The sequence below is a fragment of the Equus quagga genome, chromosome 6 (genome assembly GCF_021613505.1).
Source record: "Equus quagga isolate Etosha38 chromosome 6, UCLA_HA_Equagga_1.0, whole genome shotgun sequence".
Classification (NCBI taxonomy): Eukaryota; Metazoa; Chordata; class Mammalia; order Perissodactyla; family Equidae; genus Equus; species Equus quagga.
Genome location: NC_060272.1, coordinates 72,118,344 through 72,141,297, shown reverse-complemented (window position 1 = coordinate 72,141,297; position 22,954 = coordinate 72,118,344). Strand labels below are relative to the sequence as shown.

Sequence of the window (22,954 nt, the reverse complement as noted above, 5' to 3'; positions counted from 1 at the left end):
TATTATAGTTGTTGACAAGTTTTTCTTTTCCATCTATTCTTTCCCCCCTTTCTGACAAAAAGACAGTGAGAAAAGAGGGCTTCTCTCAAATAAATTACGTCTCTTTGGATTCAGTTTTTCATCTGTAAAAAGAAATAACTACAATTCCACAGAGTTTTTCATTTAAAAAAGTCCTAGTACAGCACCAGAAACCAGAAACTTAGTAGGTGTTCCAAAAGAAATATTAGCTCTGCTTTATTAGCCAGCAAATTTCCACCTAGTTCTAATCCCAAAATTAGCTCTTTCTTCTTTTCCTAAATGAGTCTATCATATTGATTTAACTCAATCGCTTCCTTTTGCATATTTCAGTGCTGTCATGTGGCAGTATGAGAAAGGATGAGAGATTTCAGCAACCTTGTTAAAATCTTCAGATGTCACAGGCTATCTGGAATCACCTTGGATTCATGGCTGGACAGTACCTTTGACTTGTTTTGTTTATCAACTAATCCATTGATTCACGCTAACTGAATCCCTAAGAGAGTAATTTACAAACAATATCAATTTATTGATTTATAATAGGAGATATTAATTCAGCCCAAATATGTATTGAGCTGCTCCTACATGCCAGGGAATGAGCTATACGTGCAGGAAAGCAGATACCAATCATTTATATTAGGCATTTTTTCCTCAGGAGACATTTACTAGCACTAGGGCTTGCACATAACATACATTTAACAACTATTAGCCGAATAAAATTAGAGACTAAATGACACCTAAAGAGGCAAGAAAGAGTAAAGTTGGCTCTTTTCAAGGATTTCTATCATGTTTCACCCTTGATGTTGTCTTGATAAAGACAACGATATGTATAAAGACAAGAATAGGTTGTCTTTACGTATTCCATGCAACTAATCACCACTGATCATCATAATCGAAACACCCTTTCCCTAGAAACCACTGGCTACATAAAGACATTCTTCCTCTTTGGCATTTCTATTGTAGACAAAGCAGACTTACAGCAGTATGTCTACCTGCCTAACACACACAAAATTTTTTTTCAACAAACAAGAGAGAATCAGGGGCTGGCCCGGTGGTGCAGCAGTTCAGTGTGCACATTTCGCTTCAGTGGCCCAGGGTTTGCCGGTTCGGATCCTGGGTGCGGACATGGCACCGCGTGGCATGCCATGCTGTGGTAGGCGTCCCACATACAAAGTAGAGGAAGATCGGCATAGATGTTAGCTCGGGGTAAGTCTTCCTCAGCAAAAAGAGGAGGATTGGCAGCAGTTAGCTTAGGGCTAATCTTCCTCAAAAAAAAAAAAAAAAAAAAAGAGGGAATCAAATCCAAGAACTGAATCTTATGATTTAGATTAGTTAGAGAAGTGGACATATGATGGCTCCTTCTAATCACCTTCCATAAATAGCACAGATAGCTAAACAGTATAACCGTTCGTCTAACAAAGGCCTAGAGAAGGTTTAGCAAACAATGGCTCATGGGCCAAATGCTGCCCACTGCTGGTTTTTGTAAATAAAGTTTTATTAGAACACAGCCATTCCCACTCATTTTTGGATTGTCAAGGACTGCTTTCTCACTACAACAGCAGAGTTTGGTAGTTGTGGGAGAGGCTGTATGGCCTACAAAGACTAAAATATTTATCACCTGACCCTGTATTGGTCAGCTCATGCTGCTATAACAAAATACCATAAACTGAGTGGCTTACAAACAACAGAAATTTATTTCTCACAATAATGGAGGTTGGAAGTCTAACATCAGGGTGCCAGCACAGTCAGGTTCTGGGGCGAGCCCTCTTCCCGGCTACAGATGGTTGACTTCTTGCTGTATCCTCACAGAGTGAAGGGCAGAGAGACAACACAAGCTCTCTTTTGACTCTTATAAAGGCACTAATCCCATTTATGAGGGCTCAACCCTCATAACCTCATCTAATCCTAATTACTTCCCAAAGGCCCTGCCTCCTAATACCATTACATTGCAGGGTAGGATTTCAACATAAAGATTTTGGGGGACAAAAACATTCAGTCCATAACAAATCCTTTACGGAAAGTTTGCTGATCCTTGGAGAGTATAAATGTTGCACATTGCTGATTAAGAGCAGAACCACATGTCTTCAAGCCAGATAAGCAGGTTATAAGGCTAATAATCTATAATGGAAATTGAGATTTCTGATCAGGACTCTTGCTTTGATATAAGGCCATCTTAACTCAACGAGGAGGGAGACACCTGCAGGCAAAGTCAGAATTTTCTGCAGTAAGAAGCTTTGAGTCCATTTCAACATGTGAACAAGTGCTCAGTTATGTATATAATCTGTTAACTATGCTTCTACAGATGGTTCTCCTTGGCAAAGAGTGCTTTCTTCAATAAGCCTCAAGATCTTCTGGGAAGGTGGGGGAGGGAGATGGGAGAAAAAGTGCCTTAGGACTTGCTGAAGGGAGTGTTTTATCATTTTCAACAGAATCACCATATCATCCCAGAACAAATGGGCGTCAAATCTGGAGTCAACAGCGTAGCAACACAAGACATGACACGAGTAAGAGAGGAGGGGGGTTCAGAACTGTGGAAGCCTTTATGTGGTATGTTTCAGTGCGCTGGGAGCTGGACACCTAAACAAGAAAACATACAGGAATGTTGATAAAACAATGGCCTCTATTGGACTTGGCACAATTTATCCTTGTTTCTTTCATTTTGCAATCAAAACCTTTAAAAAATTGTTTGAAAAATACATTACTTTTTAACTAGAAAGAAAATTAATTTTATGATATCATTTAGGTGGTTTTAAAAAACCACCAAAATAGAAGAAGTGATGAAGAAGCACTGTCCAAGAAGAAAGGGACATAGCTGCTTAAATCAATTTGTCTATTTGTTACCCAACATGGCACTACATCAGGACAGGTACTTAACAAACGTTTCTGCTGAATATGATGATTCTCCTTCCCTCACATCCCACATCCAATCCATCAGTATATCCTGAATTTAACCATTCTTCCCCATCCCCACTGTTACAACCTTAGTCTAAACTATCATAATCTCTCACTTGGACTACTATAAATGCCTCATAATGAGTCTTCTTGCCTCTGTTCCACACAGCATTCAGACTGGTCTTTCTAAGCACAAATATAACCACGTCCCTTCCCTGATTACAACCTTTCAATGGATTCCTATTTAAAAAAAAAAAAAACCAAATCCAAGTTCCTTACCCTAGTCAAACAAAACTCAAATAATCCCACCTAACTCTCTGAACATCTCCTACCACTCTATTCCTGGATTACTCCATATTCCAGTCACACTAGCCTTCTTATCTTCCTTTTATCAGCCAAACACAATCCTGCCTCAGGACATTTACACTTGCTCTTTTCTCTGAAACTCCTTCAACCATTATTCAGCCATAACACAAAGGTCACCTCAAAATGGCTTTTCTTGACTACTTATCAAAAGTAGTTATCCCAGTCACTCTCTATTATTATTCCATTTTATGTTCCTCATAGTATTTGCGCAAGTACTAAGTTGTAGTTTACCAAGCACTTAGTACTTAGTACTATACTAAGTAGTATGAGATTGTTGTCTTCCTCCCACCTCCTAAAATGTAAGCGTTCCTTGATGGCAGAGACCATCTCACTCTTGTATCATCAGCACCTAAAACAGTGCCTGGAACATAGCAGTGCTTAACAGAAATTTGTTTATCGAGCAGCTATGAAACATTCTACTTAGATAATTTCACTTTCCCACATATGCTTTGAAATGTAATTAATTAAATATTGGTATTTTGCAGGTATTTTCCAAATACATAAATAAAAATAATTACTGTTTTGGTTAACCAGAAGCATTACATTGGAAAGTGCTTTAGCAAGTACATAGCTTTTAAAAATGCTTACTTTAATGTAAGCTTCTCTAGCAACATATATTCATGACTAGACAGAAAACACTGCTCTTTGTCATTTATAAAAAGCAATGCAATGCTAAAACTTTAAGTCCAGTATAAAGAAAATTATACAGTTGATTCTGCAGGGACTTTTAAAGTATAAATCTCTCTTTTAACATCACAAAGCTCCAATATCTATAGATTTTAAACTGACTGCTAGCTCATTTCCATTAAAATACAAATATGTTCTATTCGATCCCAACCTAAGGGTGAAAAACGGTCCTGTGCCTTCTCATCTCCACCTGTCCGCCCATTTCTCTTCTCTTGACAGCAAAACTTCTCAAGAGAATTGTTTCTTTCTGATCCACTTACCTTTAGCCCACTCCAATATGGTGTTAAATCTCAGTACTCTTCCACTAAAACTGCTTTTATGAAGGCCATCAATGATGCGCATGTTGCCAAATCCAGCGGACATTCCCTGTCCTCATCTTACTCCATCTCACAGAAGCATGTGACATAGCTGTTAATTCCCTCCTTGAAACTCTTGACTTTTAAAGATACCCAGCTCTACTACTGTTGTACTTTTTTGGTCACTTCTTCTATTGGATTCTCTTTCTCTGGCCTCTAAATGTTAAGAGTAACTCAAGGACTGGACCTATTCCCTTCTCCCTCACTGTACTTCTGGATGATCTCATTCGGCCCCATGCCTTCAATACTATTATATACGCTGAAAACACTATTATATCCCGATTTTTTTTCCTAGGCTCTCAAAATATTGATCTACTTCATATCCACTTGGACTTTTTTTTTTAAAAAGATTGGCATCTGAGCTAACAACTGTTGCCAATCTTTTTTCTCTTTTTCTCCCCAAATTCCCCAGTACATTTATACATATATACAGTATATAGTTGTATATTTTAGTTGTGGGTGCTTCTAGTTGTGGCATGTGGGACTCTGCCTCAGCATGGCCTGACGAGCGGTGCCATGTCCACGCCCAGGATCCGAACCAGCGGCAGCGGAGTGTGCGAACTTAACCACTCAGCCACAGGGCCGGCCCCTTCACTTGGACTTTTAATGGTCAACTCAAACTTAATGCGTTAAAAATAACAAAATACGGGCTGACCCAGTGGCACAGCGGTTAAGTGCACATGTGTTCCGCTTTGGCGGCCCGGGGTTCACCAGTTCGGATCCCACATGCGGACATGGCACTGCTTGGCACGCCATGCTTTGGCAGGCATCCCACTATAAAGTAGAGGAAGATGGGCACCGGTGTTGGCTCAGGACCAGGCTTCCTCAGCAAAAAAGAGGAGGACTGGCAGTAGTTAGCTCAGGTCTAATCTTCCTCAAAAAAAAAAAACACAACAAAACTTGACTTTCTCTCCCAAACCTGTCCTTACCTCCTCCAATAAATAACATTACTATTCTGTATTCATATATTGAATAAATGCTTGTCCAATAAGTATTTATTGTTACAAATTTACTAAGATTTCTTTTCTCACTAATTATTGATTAAAATGTTAAATTTAAATTTATTTTCTTTAAAAATTGTACCCTGTAAGATTATTATTATTATTATTATTTTTGAGGAAGATCAGCCCTGAGCTAACATTTGCTGCCAATCCTCCTCTTTTTGCTAAGGAAGACTGGCCCTGAGCTAACATCCGTGCTCATCTTCCTCTACTTTATATGTGGGATGCCTACTGCAGCATGGCTTGCCAAGCGGTTCCATGTCTGCACCTGGGATCTGAACCGGTGAACCCTGGGCTGCCAAAGCAGAACATGCACACTTAACCGCTGCGTTACTGGGCCGGCCCCAGGATTACTTTTTTTAACCAGAGTTCAACATTAAGTAATAACTTCCCTACTTTGTTAAAACTAGGGCTTCCCTGTGTGTTCCATTTAGGATTATTTCTTTGTAAAAACAAAGAGCCAAACCAATATTGGTGCCAAAGGAATCATAATCTTATAACCTTATAAACATAGTATGTAGCAAAGGATTTTCCTGTCTTACATCGTCATGAAGTTTTTAGCTCCAATACTGGCAATTAAAGTATTGGCTGCTGATAATCAGACTGCATTTCTCACAGCTTCTCTTGCAGCTAAGTGTAGAGGAGTCATTAAGTTCTAGCCAATGACATGTAAATGTCATGTGTTATCTTCAGAACCCTAAAGAGACAGAGGACATGGTATGGTTTTTCCTTTTTTTTCATATCTTTCTTTATCCTGATACCTGGAATGCAAATGCCACCATCATCACCCACAAGTTTGAGGTAAAAAATGGTACAAGAAGCAGCCAGCAGTTTAGTTTCCTGATATCTTGTGATGTTACACCAGTCTTGGATCACTACGCAGTCTTAGGTGGTCAAAGAAATAAATTTCCAACTTGCTAAGTCATTGTAATTTAGGGTTTTCTGCCACCCAGAACTAAATCTGGTTTTAAGTAATTAGCCACAATAGTATCGACCTTCATGTTCTACTGTGGTGTTCTCCCTATGCATATCGTGTAAGCCTAACAACGTTAGGGCAATTATACTTTCCCCATTTCACAGATAAGGAAACTAACGCTCAGACTGAAGAACTTCCCCAAAGTCAGCTAGCTGTAATGACAGAGGAGTTACTAGAATTTCGTCTTAGACGAAAGCCCATGCCCTTTATCTACAAGGCACTAGCCATAGCTCTTGTTACTCCCTAGTTCAAAATGATCACAAAGGTAATACTAAATGAATAAAGTTGATAAGAAATTTCCATATTTCTATTATACATACCATACTGTTCATACCTCATGCCTTTGGTAAAGCTGTCCCCACTGCCTGGCACTCCCAGGTGTCCCCTTTCCCCTTTTAACTTACCCTTTGAACTAGGATGGGCAAAGTGTCCTTTCTTTGTATTTCCAAAGTACAATATATACCTCTAATAATACACAGGCGGTGGGTTTAGCTATAATAATTAAAAGCACGAAGCTTAAAGTCAAAAGACTTGATTCTGGAGTCAAGAGACTTGGTTTTGAAATCTTTTCTATCATATATGGGCTGACAGATTTTAGGGAAAGTTAGCTTTCCTAAATCTCAGTTTCTTCATCTCTAGAATAGGGATAATAATCTCAGTGTTGTGAGGTTTAAGTGAGGCCACGAAAAATTCAGTATTTGCATTTTAATACTGTATTTACCTTATAAACAGTAGCCCTTTTGTTATGATATGGTTAAGTTAACTACAAAGTTTACCATTCAAGTTATAATTTTAAATTAGAAATATTTAGTTTTCTGAATTTCTCAAATATACATATTCATATATATTCATATGCATATGAATGAGACTAGTGGGGTCTTTAAACAAAGTTCAATTACCTTCAGTGAGTAATTTATTCTATTTTTTTATTTTTGGAGGAAGATTAGCCCTGAGCTAACATCTGCCACCAATCCTCCTCGTTTTGCTGAGGAAGACTGGCCCTGAGCTAACAACCATGCCCATGTTACTCTATTTTATATGTGGCACACATGCTACAGCATGGCTTGACAAGCAGTGAGTGGGTCTGCACCCGGGATCTGAACTCGTGAACCCCGGGCCACCAAAGCAGAACAAGCAAACTTAACTGCTGCACCACCAGGCCGGCCTGTCAGTGAGTAATTTATTAAACTTTGATTTATATCTACCAGAATGTCTTTGGGGTGCAGGCATTTCTTTTATATCTCCTAATACAGTTCATTATAATGCTAAGTACTAATAGTACAAAATAGACACGAAAAGCAACTACTCATTCCTATAAGACTATTATTATATCGACTCCTACAGCACTTCCTTATCATCAACAACATGATAGGATTTCCTTTTATCTTGAAAAGAAGATTCTGGAAAAATACTAACAGAGAGACATTGCTGAGGAACAAACTGATAATGAGGGAGCTACTAAGTTCCCAGTACAACATTCTTTCTAGAAGCTCAGTAAGTGGTGACTAATGTCCTGAAAAGAAGCAAGTGTGAGCGTGGAAGGCTATTCTCCAAACTATGCTAAATAAATAAATAATGAACAATGTTTCTGAGCAGAACAAAAATCCTATGAAAATTACCATCATATACTGTCATACATGTCTTCTATTCCTAGAAAAGGACATACATGTCCTTCTACTCCTATGTATTTAACAAACAAATATATCTTAAAGATTTATGATGTGCTCAGCATTGGCAAATAAAAAGGAAACAGTATAATATCTATTCTTACAAAAACAACGTTAACACAAATTAGACAGAAAATAATAAGAGATAACGTAATATTAAAAATATTATGTAGCAACATGGAAAGACAATATATATTACATACATACACTTAAGTAAAGATAATGTATTACTCATAAATTATGAGGTACAGAAAAGTTAGATTTCGAAAACTAAAACAATCATGAAAACCTTACTGAAAATGAGATATGAGTTGGATCTTGAAAGCTTGATAGGTAGACCATGTACAAGCAAGGGAAAGCAATTTCCAACCAGGGGTACAACATAATTAAAAACTAGGAGGTAGGACTGAATATGGAATATTCGTGGGACAGTAAGAAAGATCTGCCTCTGTAGTATTAAAAAAAGTAACTGGAAGCTACATGGTTAAAAGGTTTGACAGTTAAGGTAGAGCCTGGATACTAAAGGTCTTCAAGTTGAGGCAAAGGGGTACACTGATAACACAGGAAATAGAAGATTAAAAAAATTAGACAAGGGAGTCACATAGATCTGTAAATTTGGCATGGAGGATGGATTAAAACAGGGAGAACCTGGAGTTCAGGAAGTTCGCTAGAAGGTTACGTAGTTGTCAGGGCCTGAATTAAGATGGTGGCAGGAGATATCCAAGATGAAGTGTCAGATGCACAATCGGATACATAGTTGGTCATATCAGCTATGAAGTACATGGTTGGTAAGAATACACTGTGAAATCTTCTTCAGATTGCAAATGGGCATCTGTCTAGCCCCCCAATTTTTTCACTAGAGAGTCCCTCTTTTCATGAAACTCAAAGAACTGAGGAGGCTGGATGTATAATTGTTTAAAAATAAATCAGAAAGAAGAAAAAATAGGTCATTTAAAAACTACAAGGTTTTCCCGTCTATGCTACAGTTTTATCTTTTAAAAAATAACATTTTTCTTTTCTTCACATATATATATGAAGAATATATATTGATCACATATATATACATACATATATATATATGATCACTACCTTAGTTCATGCTGCTAAAACAGAATCCCATAAACTGGGGAGCTTACAAACAACAGAAATTTATTTCTCCCAGTTGTGGAGGCTGGAAATCCAAGATCAGGGTGCCAGCATGGCCAGGTTCTGGTGAGAACCCTCTTCTGGCTGCAGATTGCTATCTTCTTCTTGTATCCTCACATGGTGGAGAGAGAACTAGAGAGCTCTCTGTGGTTTCTTTTATGGGAGAACTAATCCCATTTCTGAGGGCTCCACCCTCATAACCTCATCACCTTCCAAAGGCCCACCTCCTAATACCATCACACTGGGGATGAGGATTTCAACATATGAACTTTGGAGGGACACAAAAATTCATTCATAACAACCTCTAATAAAACTGAATGCCTGGTTTACCATTTCTATTTCATACATAAAAAACTGAGTCTTGACAAAATTAAAGCTAAGTTCACAAGGTGGAGGGGCCAGGATTCAAAATGATACCTGTTTGATTCCTAAGACAATACTATTTCCACTATATTTAGAGTGAAGTGGATGAATTCAAGAAATATCTAGAAGGTGAAATTTGAACAGTGTACAGTCTAGAAGAGAAGACATATATATAAATCTAAATTTTCTCATAATAAAGTGCCAACGATAAATGCAAAATGCAAACATAAAGGTCCAGAAATTGGGAACGAACAGGACTGGCTGGAAATGTTTCTTGCTTTAAATGACCAATGACATAAATCTTGAAGAATGAGCAGGCTTCAAACAGCTAAGAAAGGAGAGGAAGCTGTGGTGGGCAGACGCAACAAAAGGCTTTAAGGAAACACTGGCCAGCACAACCTTCTGTGACGATGGGAATACTGATATCTGTACCTTCCAACAAGGTAGCTACTAGTCACATGTGGCTACTGAGGACTTGGTATGTGGCTAGTGCAGCAGGAACTGGATTTTTAATTTAATTTTCATGAATTTAAACTTAAATTTAAACAGCTACATGTAGGTAGTGGCTACGAGCCTGGGTAGTGCAACCCTAAATTATGAAAGTTAAACGTGAGCAAGGAAATCTCAAGCTGTTTAATACTGTTAGAAGATGAAGTTCAAGGTGGACTGAGGCAGGCTAGGAGGCTAGTGAGGAGGCAGAAGCCATATTACAAAGCAACCTATTTTAAGGTTGAATAATAGAAAATTTCCAGTATTCAACCAATTTTGATTTTAAAAAGAAATCACCTGGCAGTTTTGTATACTATACTGTGCTAAGGAATTTGAAACACTTTGCATTCTGTCCTCTAAGCTCTGTGCAAAGCAACAGGGACTTTTAAAGTTAAGACAACCCAGTCAATTCTTATTGCTATTAACAATATCAAATAAGAGAGAAATAGAAAAAACCTCTAAGTAATCTACATTCCACTTGTAATCAGATTCAGAGCTTACCTTATGCTTCACAATACTGTCCTACTGTAGGCAGCCCAACAACTAGGGCAGTTTAAAACCTCAATTATATTGATATACTATAGTTAAATGAATTTAAACTGCATGGGTAAAAAGTCTCTGTGTTCCATTCCTCTCAATTTTTTTTTTTTTTTCGGTGAGGGAGATTGGCCCTGAGCTAACACTGTTGCCAATCTTCCTCTTTTTGGCTGAGGAAGATGGTCATTGAGCTGACATCTTTGCCAATCTTCCTTTATTTTGTAAGTGGGATGCCACCACAGCATGGCTTGATGAGTGGTGTGTAGGTCCATGTCCAGGCCCTGAACCCACAAACCCTGGGCCACTGAAGCAGAGCACGCAAACTTAACCACTACACTACCGGGCCAGCCCTTCCTCTCAAGTTTCATAGAAGGAAAATTGTCAAAACTAGTCAGCTTATATGAATGTCATATCAGAGAATTATTTTGATCAAAGTACATATTTACCAATAAAATATTTTTCTTTGGTCAGTATTTACCAAGACAGAAGCAAGGATATATATACAGTTAGTTCTTTAAAAAAAAATCTCTTCCAATCTTAGGTTAGATTTATGGGTCTTCTTGAATTCCCTTCTGTTCCCCAGCTGCCTTCTCAAGCCATATTTCTGACAATATAACATCACAGCTTCTTTGCTTTGGCCTGGTATTTAGTAACTGTCTTAACAAAATGCAATACAGAATTTAGAATAGACAACTATTACATTTCTTTATTCTTATATTGAGAATTACATGAAAAAAATCAATCTTCCCAGGTAATACAATTTTAGTTAAAAATAAAGAACATCTGCAATAGTAGAACCATACCCATTCCCCTATGTTAAAACATGTCTGGAAAATAAAGAAATTATCGTTAGCAGTACTCTTATTAGAAATTATCCCGGCTTCACACATTAGCGTTTTATTTCTAAGTTTAAATGGTAGTATTTTAGGCAGCCCATGTATAAAGACATTTCCCTTCAGAAACCAGAGTCACAAAGTTGAATGGCTGAGAACGCATTAGTCTTCAGATAAAACGAACTGCCTAGGACACTGCCACATGGCAAGAGTCAGGAACAAAGCTGTAACTATGGTCACAGCATTAGAAAATGAAAAGTTGTCTTATCTTCAGACTTAAAAATCATTTTTCACCTTAAAATAATGTTTAAGCATTCACCTATGATACCGCTGGGAACAATGCATAGATACATAATTAAAAATTTAGTGCTATTATTTTTTTAAGTGAATTCCTGGGCATTGAATATAGTACAAAACAATTGCAACAATTCAAGAATTCGAGCATTAAGAGAAATAATCTACCTTATCCCCAAGTCTCTTAAAGGGATTGCCTGCACTAAACTATTCACTATGATTTAGTCATTTTTAATGCACTGGAATAGGTAAAAATGCCAAGCAGCAGCAAGATTAGTTTTCTTGCAGATGGATGTGACTCTCATCAGAGCAACAGGGATTTCCTTTCGGGCAGAAAGGAGCATCCAGGCATTCCCACTCCGGCACAGTTACAAACTAAATCCAAGCAGAGGCTCCTCCTGTCCTCTGGGGCATGTTAGCTTCTCTGGTTATCTGGTTATACAGAGCATAGCATACAAAGTCTGTGTTTTATTCTTTGTATTCCCAGGATCCACCCAGTGTCTGGCAGATAATAAGAATTTAATAATGCTTGTTAAATAAATTTAGCAATAGTTGGAATTTGTTTCCAACAGAAAGATACCACTGGCTTTCTGGAGAGCTGAATTCATGATGAAGTGAAATAAAACCACCTAAGGTCACCCTAACACCAAGACATTTCTTGACTTTTAAAAATTCAGTTGTTGAGCCAATCAATACTATTTATAGCAATATGAAGGATTGAAAAGTCTCTTATTCTAAACATTTTCTAAGAAGTTGATTCTACAACAGGTTTTGGTTTTCCATTTCAACTTCTAATAATTCTTTCAAACTGTTTGACCTAAATTTTGCTTTAAATTGATCCTTTTGATGAGGATTTTAGGCTGGTTACTTTTAAAACTGCACATGAGAAGCAGGCTCCGAGGACTGGAATTTTGCTTGCCCTTTTGAGAGACATTTGCATTTGTGAAGGAAGGGGGGATGACCTTGTAGGGACCTGAAATTGGCCACCCCAGGATATGTCTCTTTGGCATCGGGATTGTTTGGGGCTGATTGCTTTTGATAAACTGGGAAAGGGAAGGAGGCTCTGAGGAATGGAACTTGCCCTTGTTGGGACACATTTACGTTTGTAAGGTAAATCTCTATCTGTAAAGGTGCCTCCCTCTCTGTACCAGGAAGAAGAAGAGAGATGACCTTTCCCTAGAAACTTTTAATGGGGAAGGCAAGAACTTAAGTTGGTTGCTGTCTGGCAATCTCATGTAACTGATTTAGGGTGGTGGCTTCTGACCTTTACTTAATCCGATTTGATTCTTGTCTAAAAGTCATGGGATCACCCAACGACCAGACCCCACCTGCACTGATACCACTTTAACTTTTTTTCATGTTCTTTCCTTTGTCTTCGTAAAGAGATGACTCACATACCTATGCCTTAAATTTAGCCCTAACCCTCAACTCGGGGCAGCAGCAGGAGCTCTGACTGCCTGTGGGTCCTGTCCCCACACAGCAGCTCTGCCTGCCCATGGGTCCTGTCCCCATGCCAGCGGGGGCAGCAGCAGGAGCTCTGACTGCCCGTGGGTGCTGTCCCCACGCAGCAGCTCTGCCTGCCCATGGGTCCTGTCCCCATGCTACACTATTCTCTACATAAAAGAGCACTACTGCCAGATCTTGAGAGTCCAAGAAATCTTTCTTTCGACTCCTCAGCTCACCGACCCCGCGTCACTTTGAATGTAATACTGTTTTCTCACTTTCTATTTGTTTTTTTGCTAAGGAAGACTAGCCCTGAACTAACATCTGTTGCTAATCTTCCGTTTTTTTTTTTGTTTGAGGAAGATTAGCCCTGAGTTAACAGTGGCGCCATCTTCCTCCACTTTATATGTGGGTCACTGCCAAAGATGGTTTATGAGTGGTATAGGTCCACACCCAGGATCCGAACCCAAGAACCTGGCAGAGCAGAACTTAACCATTATGCCACAGGGCCAGCCCCTCACTTTAGAATGTGTAAAAGGATACTGAATCTACTGACAAGGAGACACCAGATAAGCCCCTAAATGAGGAACACTCTACTAGAGAAAAGGAGGAGAGGTCTAGGTTCTTCCAAAATGTCAATGCCACAAAAGACAATGAAAGTCTATGGGAATGTTACAGATTAAAAGAGACTACAGATACATAACTCAATGCATGACCCTATACTCAGGCCTGTACTGGGAGGGGGAAAATGGCACAAAGACATTATTGGATCAACAGACAAAATTGGATCACAAACAGTAAAGTATCAATATTAAACTTACTGAAGTTTGTTAACTGTAATTCTTAGGAATTATGCACTTAAGAATTTAGGAGTATAGGGTTATTACGTATGTAAGCTACCCCTAAATCATTCATCAAAATATTGTGTGTGCAGATATACACAAGTATGCATATATACATGTGATATACAAATATGATATATGTACATACATGTATATACACCTACAAATGCATGAAAGAAAGAGAGCAAGAGCACACAGGAGCATAAAGGATAAAGCAAATGAGACAAATCTTAACAGGTGAATCTAGGTAAAAGGTGCACAGGTGTTCTTCGTGTTGTTTTTTTCAACTTATCTGCAAGTTTGAAATTATTTTCAAATAAAGGATAAAAACAAGCAAGCAAAAAAAGCATATTATTTTTCTCAGTAAAGTCATTAAAGATGACCAAGTCCAAGAGTTTTTCCTGGTTCTACTGTGAGTCTTTTACCCCTATTTGTTTGGATACTTGTTAAAAAGTACCAAATAAAAAATTGTATTTTTGTTTGATTTACATCTTTCAAACATCCTAACTTCTTTTAAAGGAAACCTATTTAAAATATTGCATTTATTTCAAAATAGAATAGAAGAATTTAACCTTTCCAAACAGAAGCAATAGCTGCAATCTAGGTGTTCCAGCCTTTATATAAGTCAATCACATTCAATTAAAAATATTTTCAGAGGACTGTAAAAACCTCTGTGAGGCCTAAAAAGTGAGTTAAGACATGACCTACCTTTCGGTAGATAAAAATCTAGTGGGAGATAAAAACGATGATCTGAAAAAAGGGGCAGAATCAACAAAGGTGGTACCATTATCCGTTGTTGCATAAAATATTTCCCCAAAACTTAGTAGCTTAAAACAATAAACATTTATTATTTCATCAAGTTTCTGTGGCCAGGTCACCAGGAGGGCTCAGCTGGAGCTGGCTCAGCTGCAGACAAGATGCCGTCTGGGGCCGCACTCCTCTGAGGGCTTGAGCAGGGCTGCAAGAGCCACTTTTCAGGTGGCTCACTCACATGCCAGGCAAGTTAGTGCTGGTTTTTGGGAGGAGGCCTAATTCCTCATCACATGGACTTCTCCACAGGGCTGCTTAAGTGTCCTCATGACATGGCAGCTGACTTCTACAGTGAATGATTCGATTCGAGAGAGCGAAATGGAAGCCACAAGGTCTTTTATTGCCTAGCCTCATAAGTCACGCACTGTCATTTCCACAGTATACTACTGGCTACGCAGGTCAATCCTATTTAGTATGGGCAGGCACACTTCACAAGGGCGTGGATAACAAGGGGCAAGAATCACTGGGGGACATCTTGGAGGCTGACTACCACAAAAGACTGTACAACAGATAGAAAATACCAAGGGAGAACAAAGGAGGTGCAATTAAACTCCATTCCCTGGGATGCCCAATGTTAAGAAATATTAGGGTACCTCTGGGGTATAAACTTTTATTTTTTATTATTTTTTTAAATTTTTTTTTCTGCTTTATCTCCCCAAACCCTCCCTGTACACAGTTGTATACCTTAGTTGCAGGTCCTTCTAGTTGTGGGTAACCTTTTAAATTTAGTTCTTCACTCAGAAATCTGGCCAGTAACAGAAAACATGAGAGTCTGGCAATATTCCTCCCACTTGTAACCAAACACACACTACACTACAATGCATGCAAAGAGAGCTTTATGAACAGTTATTACAATCAGATACTGGGGCCCCACAATTGACACTCTTACATACTACTCCAGGTTGGCCAGATAAGTCTCAGTCTGATTAGAGGTTTACCATAAACTCCTTACTATAAAGTTAAATATACTCTCTCAAATCAATAGATACCCCAAATGCAAGGTCTTATCATATTCACACAATTAGAATCTTAGAATCCTAGAATTACAAGGGATTTTTGAAAACCTCATCCCTTCTTTTAAAGAATGGGAATTAAGGCTTAAGAAAGTGATTGGCAAAAGGTCAAAATAAGTGAGACTTGAGTCCAGAACCTATAGCAGAGTTGTGACTAGAACCTCGGGACGAGCCACCTTCCAATAAATGCTATTGAAACAGGCAATGCACAGATCTAGACCAACGCATGGTCTCTACAACTTTCCAACAACCACTACCTAGCATATACTGTAGATGTAGGCTTAGATACTCAGTAGTAACAACAGACCTTTGGAAATTCTTTCTGAATTAGATATACAAACATGGTTTTAACCTAAAATTAATGCAAGAGGTGCTCGTTTCTGTAATGGAAGTGATGGAGTAATTCTGATCCATCCGTAATTTAGTCGTCTTCTGTAATTAGTAGAAGGCACATAAAACATGACTGGAATAATGCAACAGTACAAACAAGTACTATACTTGACTTTAACCTCATTAGTCTATAATCAATTGTGTCTGATGGTACAAAGCATGTAGGTGAACAAGTACTAGACCAGTCGGAGCACCTACATTTTAATACTAGTTCTGCTCCTAGATGGCTGTAGGACCTGAACAACTTCTTTACGCTTTCTCTTCTTCTGTGTTCTCATCTGTAAAACAAGGGCTCAGAAAATGTTATGGATTGAACTCTGTCCTCCAAAAGGATGCTGAAGGCCTAACTCCAAGTACCTGTGAATGTGACCTTATTTGGAAATGGGGTTTTAGCAGGTGATAAAGATAAGGCCATTGGAGTGGGCCCTGCTGCAATATAACTGTGTCCATACAAAAACGGGAAATTTGGACACAGAGACAGAAATTCACACAGGGAAAATGCAATGTGGAACATGAAGACAGAGAGGGGGTTATACATCTACAAGCCAAGGAACACCAAAGCCACCAGAAGCCAGGAGGAGGCATGGAACAGACGCTTTCTTCACAGCCCTCACAATGAACCAACCATACTGACCCACTGATTTTGGACTTCTAGCCTCCAGAACTGTGACACAATAAATTTCTGTTGTTCAAGCCACCCAGTTTGTGGTCCTTTGTTACAACAGTCCTAGCAGACTAATATAGAAGAGATGATCTCTTAACATTCCATAAGGTCCAAAATTAACTAATTCTATAAAATACTACAAACGTTCAGGAAGATTTCTCATAATTAACTGTTTACAGAATACCACTGATCTTTCAATAGAAAACACAAAACAGATCCTCTACAACTACATGCAAGGAATGGCAAACTTTTTCTGCAAGGAGTCAGATAGCAAATATTTTAGGCTTTGTGGTCCGTATAAGGTCTCTGTCACACATTCTTATTTTTTAACAACTCTTTAAAAATGTAAAAATCATTTTAACCCAAGGGAGGTACAAAAACAGGCCTAAATCCACATTTGCCCCACAGGCCAGTTTGATGACCCCTGATGTGTAGGGCTAACAAGCCTGTTTTCCCTTGGGCTCCTTTTCTTCAGAATTCCAAGCCCAAGGAAAGAATTTCACATTCTTTTATAACTAGGTGGAAGGTATTTTACACCAGACGAGGCATGCTTCCAACGTCCTTAGAGCTAGCTGTCCCTTCTTGACTACTATAATTACTATTCAGTCCAGAGGTTAGCAACTTTTCCCATTTTCCCTTCAGTTACTCTTCATTACAAACAGAGCATGCACATGCAAATTACTTATGACTGTCAATAACATACTCTTAGAAGCACTAGTACCTCCATGCTATTTCTAGGGCCAATCCCCAGCATACCCCAAAGATATGCTGCTTTTACATGTGACAAAATGATTTACATCTAGAGATTTAAATAGTTAAGGTACTTCTCATAACCACTAGGTATTGTGGATCTGTTAATGGCAGGGCTAAGCATACAGAAAGTAGGGCAATGGCCAGAGACTTAAAGTTCCAAAGTGATGTCATAAGGTTCTTATTATTGCTTTTCCTTCTCTTTTTCCAAATTAGGCCATTGCTGTTTTCTCACTAAAGGAGGTTTATGTAAAGTGAGTAACATAGTGCATACCATAAAATAGATGTTCCATAAATGTTAAAGCCCTCTCTCCTTCTTCAACTGGGCCACTCCTGTGTTTTTCACAAAGTGAAGATAGAAAAACAACATGGAAGATTTTCCTGTTGCTCAGGAAAAATAAAGCTTGTTAAGGAATATACCTGAGAATACAAGGACTGAAGGTGAAAGAGCCAGACACCTGGCATGCACGTGTGTTGGAATGGGATAGGGTGGTATATGGTAGGGTGAAGAGGATAGAGAAGTGGAAGGAAAAGGGGTTATGGCCATGGTGGTAAAATAAAGGATAAGAAGATACTTCCAATCTGGTCTATTTCAAATACCAGATCATATAACTTAATATGATTACTTTGTAAGAATAGGTTCCTAAAATCTATTCCTGATTTGTTTCCCTGTAACACAAACTTTTGGTTCTGAAAAAAAATGACAAATACTTAACACCAAACATAAGGGCAGAAAATGGGCCCTGCATTAGTTTGATCAGGGGGCCATAACAAAACACCACAGACTGAGTGGCTTATACAACAGAAATTTATTTTCTCACAATTCTAGAGGCTAGAAGCCCAAGATCAAGCTTTCAGCAGGCTTGGTTTCTTCTGAGGCCTTCCCCCTTGGTTTCTAAATGGCTGCCTTCTCACTGGATCCTCATGTGGTCTTCCCTCTGTACACATGCGTGTCTGTGTCCTCATCTCTTCTATAAGGACACCAGTTATAATGCATTAGTGCCCACCCTAAAGATTTCATTTTAACTTAATTGCCTCTTTAAAGGTCTTCTCTCCAAATACAGTCACAGGGTTTTAAAGCTTCAATATATGAATTTTGGGGGGACACAATTCAGCCCAAACCTTAATCTGTTAGCACTATAGTTTGCATTTATAGTACAATGACTGCATCTGTGTTTATCCGTCACATATGCAAATCAAATAATATTGCATGATGATCTAATTAAAAAGCATCTTTCTTTTTCTATAGAAATACAAGTCTATAAATTGTATATGAAGTGTGGCGATTTACTTGCTACATTGCCAGGGCTGGCCCACAGTGGTAGGTAGACCACAAAGAGTACCACTGAAAGATCCCTCTCCTAATCACAGCTTCCTCACTGGCTTGCCACAAAACCTAAAATTCTTCTATTCTATTCCTTCACTGGTATTTTATTTCTTCTGAAAATGTAAATAATCTCTGGAAGAGTAATATATTAAGTGATCATCAGCCACTAACACCTTAGGGTAGAATAGCTAAGATCACAGTCTTAAAATAACTAATTCCATCAGAATGGAATTTCCTTTATTACTGCTCTGCTATGGGAATTTTAATGACAGAGTCCTTTAACAATAATAATCTAGTCTAGGTCATTCAAATTTTTCTAAGCTAATGAGACAAATAGCACGTATAAAAACATTTCCTCATCTAATAAAGAAACATGAGAAGAGTAAGAGGAAGGGAGTAAAATTAACATTTTTGAGTACCTGCTCTGTATCATGCACTCTGCTATGTACTTTAGAAAGCAAATCATTCAATGTTAAAAATAATTCTGTATAGTAGTATTTACTCCATTTTACAGATGAGGAAACAGGCTCAGATAAGTTAGTGTCACAGACTTCGCTGACAGGGAAGATTAAAATTCATGTCTGGTTCTGTGGCTTGCCTATTTGGTGCCTGCGGTCAAGCTCCTAGTGCTGAGATTTAGTTTCCTCATTTTACAAGTGAAGATAATAATGGTACTTATTTCTTATAGCACTGTTGTGGGGTTTAAATGAGTAAATCTTCATATATAAGAGAGTGGCAGAATGCAGAACTGATGCTGTACAACTCTGAGACCAGGCCTTAAGAGGTCTGGTAGCCTTACGCTTTTGCTCTCTTGGAACACTTCTGCTGCCATGTCACAGAGCTCGAGGGAGACTCTGAATGAGGAGAGGCTTCTTGGAGACGGAGACGGAGGCCCAGCTGACAGGCAGCACCTGGACCTCAGGGATGTCAGTACAGCCGTCTGAGACGACTCAGCCCCAGGCCAGCAGTCAACCGACTGCAGCTGCAGGAGTGGACACGGCGAGACCAGCAGAAGACCTTCACAGTCACCGACAGAATCAAGAGAAATAATCATTTTTTAAAACCATAAAGTTTTGGGGTGGTCTGTTGATGACTATTACGGTTAGACTAAAAACATGTTAGCCTAAAATCCCAAATTTAAAGAATAAGAATGAGATAAAAAGAACATTTCATAATTCATGCTTTAAAGTTTTTTCCTCCCCAAGATCTCCAAGTTTGAAAACTGATCTTTAGAATGCATAAAAGTTAAAATAACCTTAGAACTTGACTAGTCATAGCCAGCAGGCTCTACTTGTCTGATGTAATCAACACTTCGACAAGCCCCGAGGAAGGACAATTATTTAGCTTAAAACAGACTAAAGTAACGGAAAGAGTTTTAAAGTACAGAGGACCAAATGACCCTATCTCATTTGTTTCCCTTGTTTTAGAGAAACACATTGGCAGTCTCTCATTTCGCTACCCCGCCCCATTTTTCTCTGTGGCATTTGATTAGGGAATTTCTTTAGTTTATCAGACTAAATTTCAAGGCTTTCCTTCCAATTTTGACATGGAAACAGTCTCTCATTTCTGCCTATTTATTGATGATTTCCAAATCTGTACCTACAGTCCAGATGTCTCTGATGAGATCAAGACTCATATCTCTTAACTGCCCAACGGAATAATCTCCTCATGGAGGTCCACTGGAGTCAGTTCAAAAGTGAACCAATCATTTGCTACAATCTTTCTCTTCTCCCTCTATTGTTAATACCTTTCTGTCCTTCTGTACCACCAGCCTAAGTCCTATTAAGGGATCATTTCTTCTGGGAGACCATTCAAGAGTCTCTGGGGCTAGATTAGGTGCCAAGTTTGTCTTGAAATTTTAGCACTTATCTTGGTGCATATTACTAAAATTGTACATCCTGTATACATTATTACAATTGTACTTCTCACCTTACCATTCACTCAACAAACATAACTGTAAGGTGGTGATAAATGATGCAGTAAACAAAAACAAAGCAGGGTAAGGGGCTGCATCCACCTAGTGGAAGGGGGACCCTTTTCAATTTGCACACAGAGAAAAAGCTGCTTTTCAACTGGTGCATGTGTGCGTGTGTGCATGCGTGCGTGCGTGTGTGTAGAGGTGCAATCTGTAGGCACTTACAGATTTGATCCTGATGAGAGAGGAAGCCACTGGAATGTTTTGAGCAAAGGAATGACATGATCTGATTTATGTTTTTACATGATACACTGATTGCTAAATGGAGAATAGACTGTAGGGAGTCAAGGAAGGGAGCAGGGAGAACAGGAGGCTATTGCTATAATCCAGCAGTCCTCAACTGGAGGCAGTGTTGCCTCCCTCCCAGAAGACACTTGAGTGATGTCTGGTGACATTTTTGGTTGTCGCAACTGTGGGAGAGGGAGTTGCTACTTGCATCCTCTACTAGCAGTAGAGCCTAGGGATCCTGCTAAGCACACTACAATGCACAGGACAGCCCACTACCCCCAAAAAGAATTACCGGCCCCAAATGTCAATAGTGCTGAGAGTGAGAAACAGTTATAATCTGTGATAGAATGGTGGCTCGGATTAAACTGAAGTAGTGAGAGTTGAAGAAGTGCTTAGATTCTGGATACATTTTACAAGTAGAGCTAACGATATTTGCTGAGGGGTTAAATGTATAGTGTGAGGGAAAAAGAGGAACCAAAGATGATACCAAGGTTTCTCACCTGAGCAATCAGAAGAATGAAGTGCCTCATACTGAGATGAGGAAGAATGTAGGAGCAGCAGGCAGGGAACAGGTGCTTTATTGTGATTGTGGGTGAGCAGAAGTGACTTGATGGGACTCACCTGCTCAGTTTTGGACATATTAAACTTGAAATGTCTATCTACTTGACATCAAAGTGAACATATCAGCTAGGCAGAGGGATATGTGAGTCTGAAGTTCAGGGTAGAGGTTGGGAATGGAGATACAATCTTGGGGTCTTAGCATCTATATAGTATTTAAGGCCACAGTACAGGATAACATTATTTAGGTAGTGAATGCAAACTGAAAAGAGATCTGAGCTCCGAGCCATTTCAACGTTTAAAGAGGAGGAACCTGCAAAAGATACTAAGAAAAGATGAAGGAGAAGAATATCAACTGTGTCAAATGCTGCTGAGAGGTCAAGAGGAAAATGAGGACTAAGAAATGGCAACATAGGGGCCAGCCCAGTGGCGTAGTGGTTAAGTTCGCAGGCTGTGTTTCGGTGGCCCAGGGTTCGCAGGTTTGGATCCCGGGCATGGACCTTTGCACTGCTCATCAAGCCACACTGCGGCAGCACCCCACATACGTAGAGGAAGATGGGCACAGATGTTAGCTCAAGGCCAATCTTCCTCACCAAAAAGAAAAAAACAAATGGCAACATGGATGCCAATGATGATGTGGAAACGAGCAGTTTTGGTGGGAAGGTAGAAATGAAAGCCTGACTGGCCTGGATTCAAGAGTTAATAGTAGAGGAAGGTAGAGACAGTAATTATAAACAATGTTACACTTTCTTGAGGCCTTTGTAAAGCTGAGAAAAGAGAATAATATCTAGAGGGGGATTTTTTCATTATTTTACATATTCAAACATACAGAAAAGTTTATAGTATGACAACCCCCTTATATCTACCACAGAGATTCAACAGTTAACACTATCATATTTGTTTTTCCTATATGTGTGTATATGTACATATACACACATTTCTGAATACTGAAGATAACTTTGCCTTTAAATACACTTCAGATACACCACCTAAAAAAAGGCCATTCTCCTACATAACCGTAATAACCATTAACATACCTAGGAAAATAAAAAATACATTCCCTAGTACGTTTTATAGCTAGGCATATTCAGATTCTCCCAGTAGGTGTTTCATAGCAGTTTTTTTCAAACCAGGATTTAATCCAAGTCCATGTACTGCATTTGGTTATCATGTTTCTTTGGTTTATCTTAACGACATTTTGAAAAGATCTGTCTTACAGAACGGATTTGATTCTTTGTCATGCCATTTAACTTATGTCCTGGGAGTTTTCGTTTTTTCCTTTTTAAACTTTTATTGTTATAGGAGTAACATTGGATTATAATATTATATAAC

The 22,954-nt window shown here is 38.8% G+C and overlaps 1 protein-coding gene across 1 annotated transcript in view; it reads right to left on the bottom strand.

The window, feature by feature from the left end:
• Window positions 1–1,962: 1,962 nt before the first annotated feature.
• The window catches only part of LOC124240741 (uncharacterized), a 31,943-nt gene continuing 10,951 nt past the window's right edge, over window positions 1,963–22,954 (bottom strand). Inside the window, exon 3 of the mRNA XM_046663866.1 lies at window positions 1,963–2,592. Within this exon, the coding sequence (XP_046519822.1) occupies window positions 2,556–2,592 (37 nt within the window). The 3' untranslated portion in view covers window positions 1,963–2,555. The remainder of the gene's footprint in view (window positions 2,593–22,954) is intronic.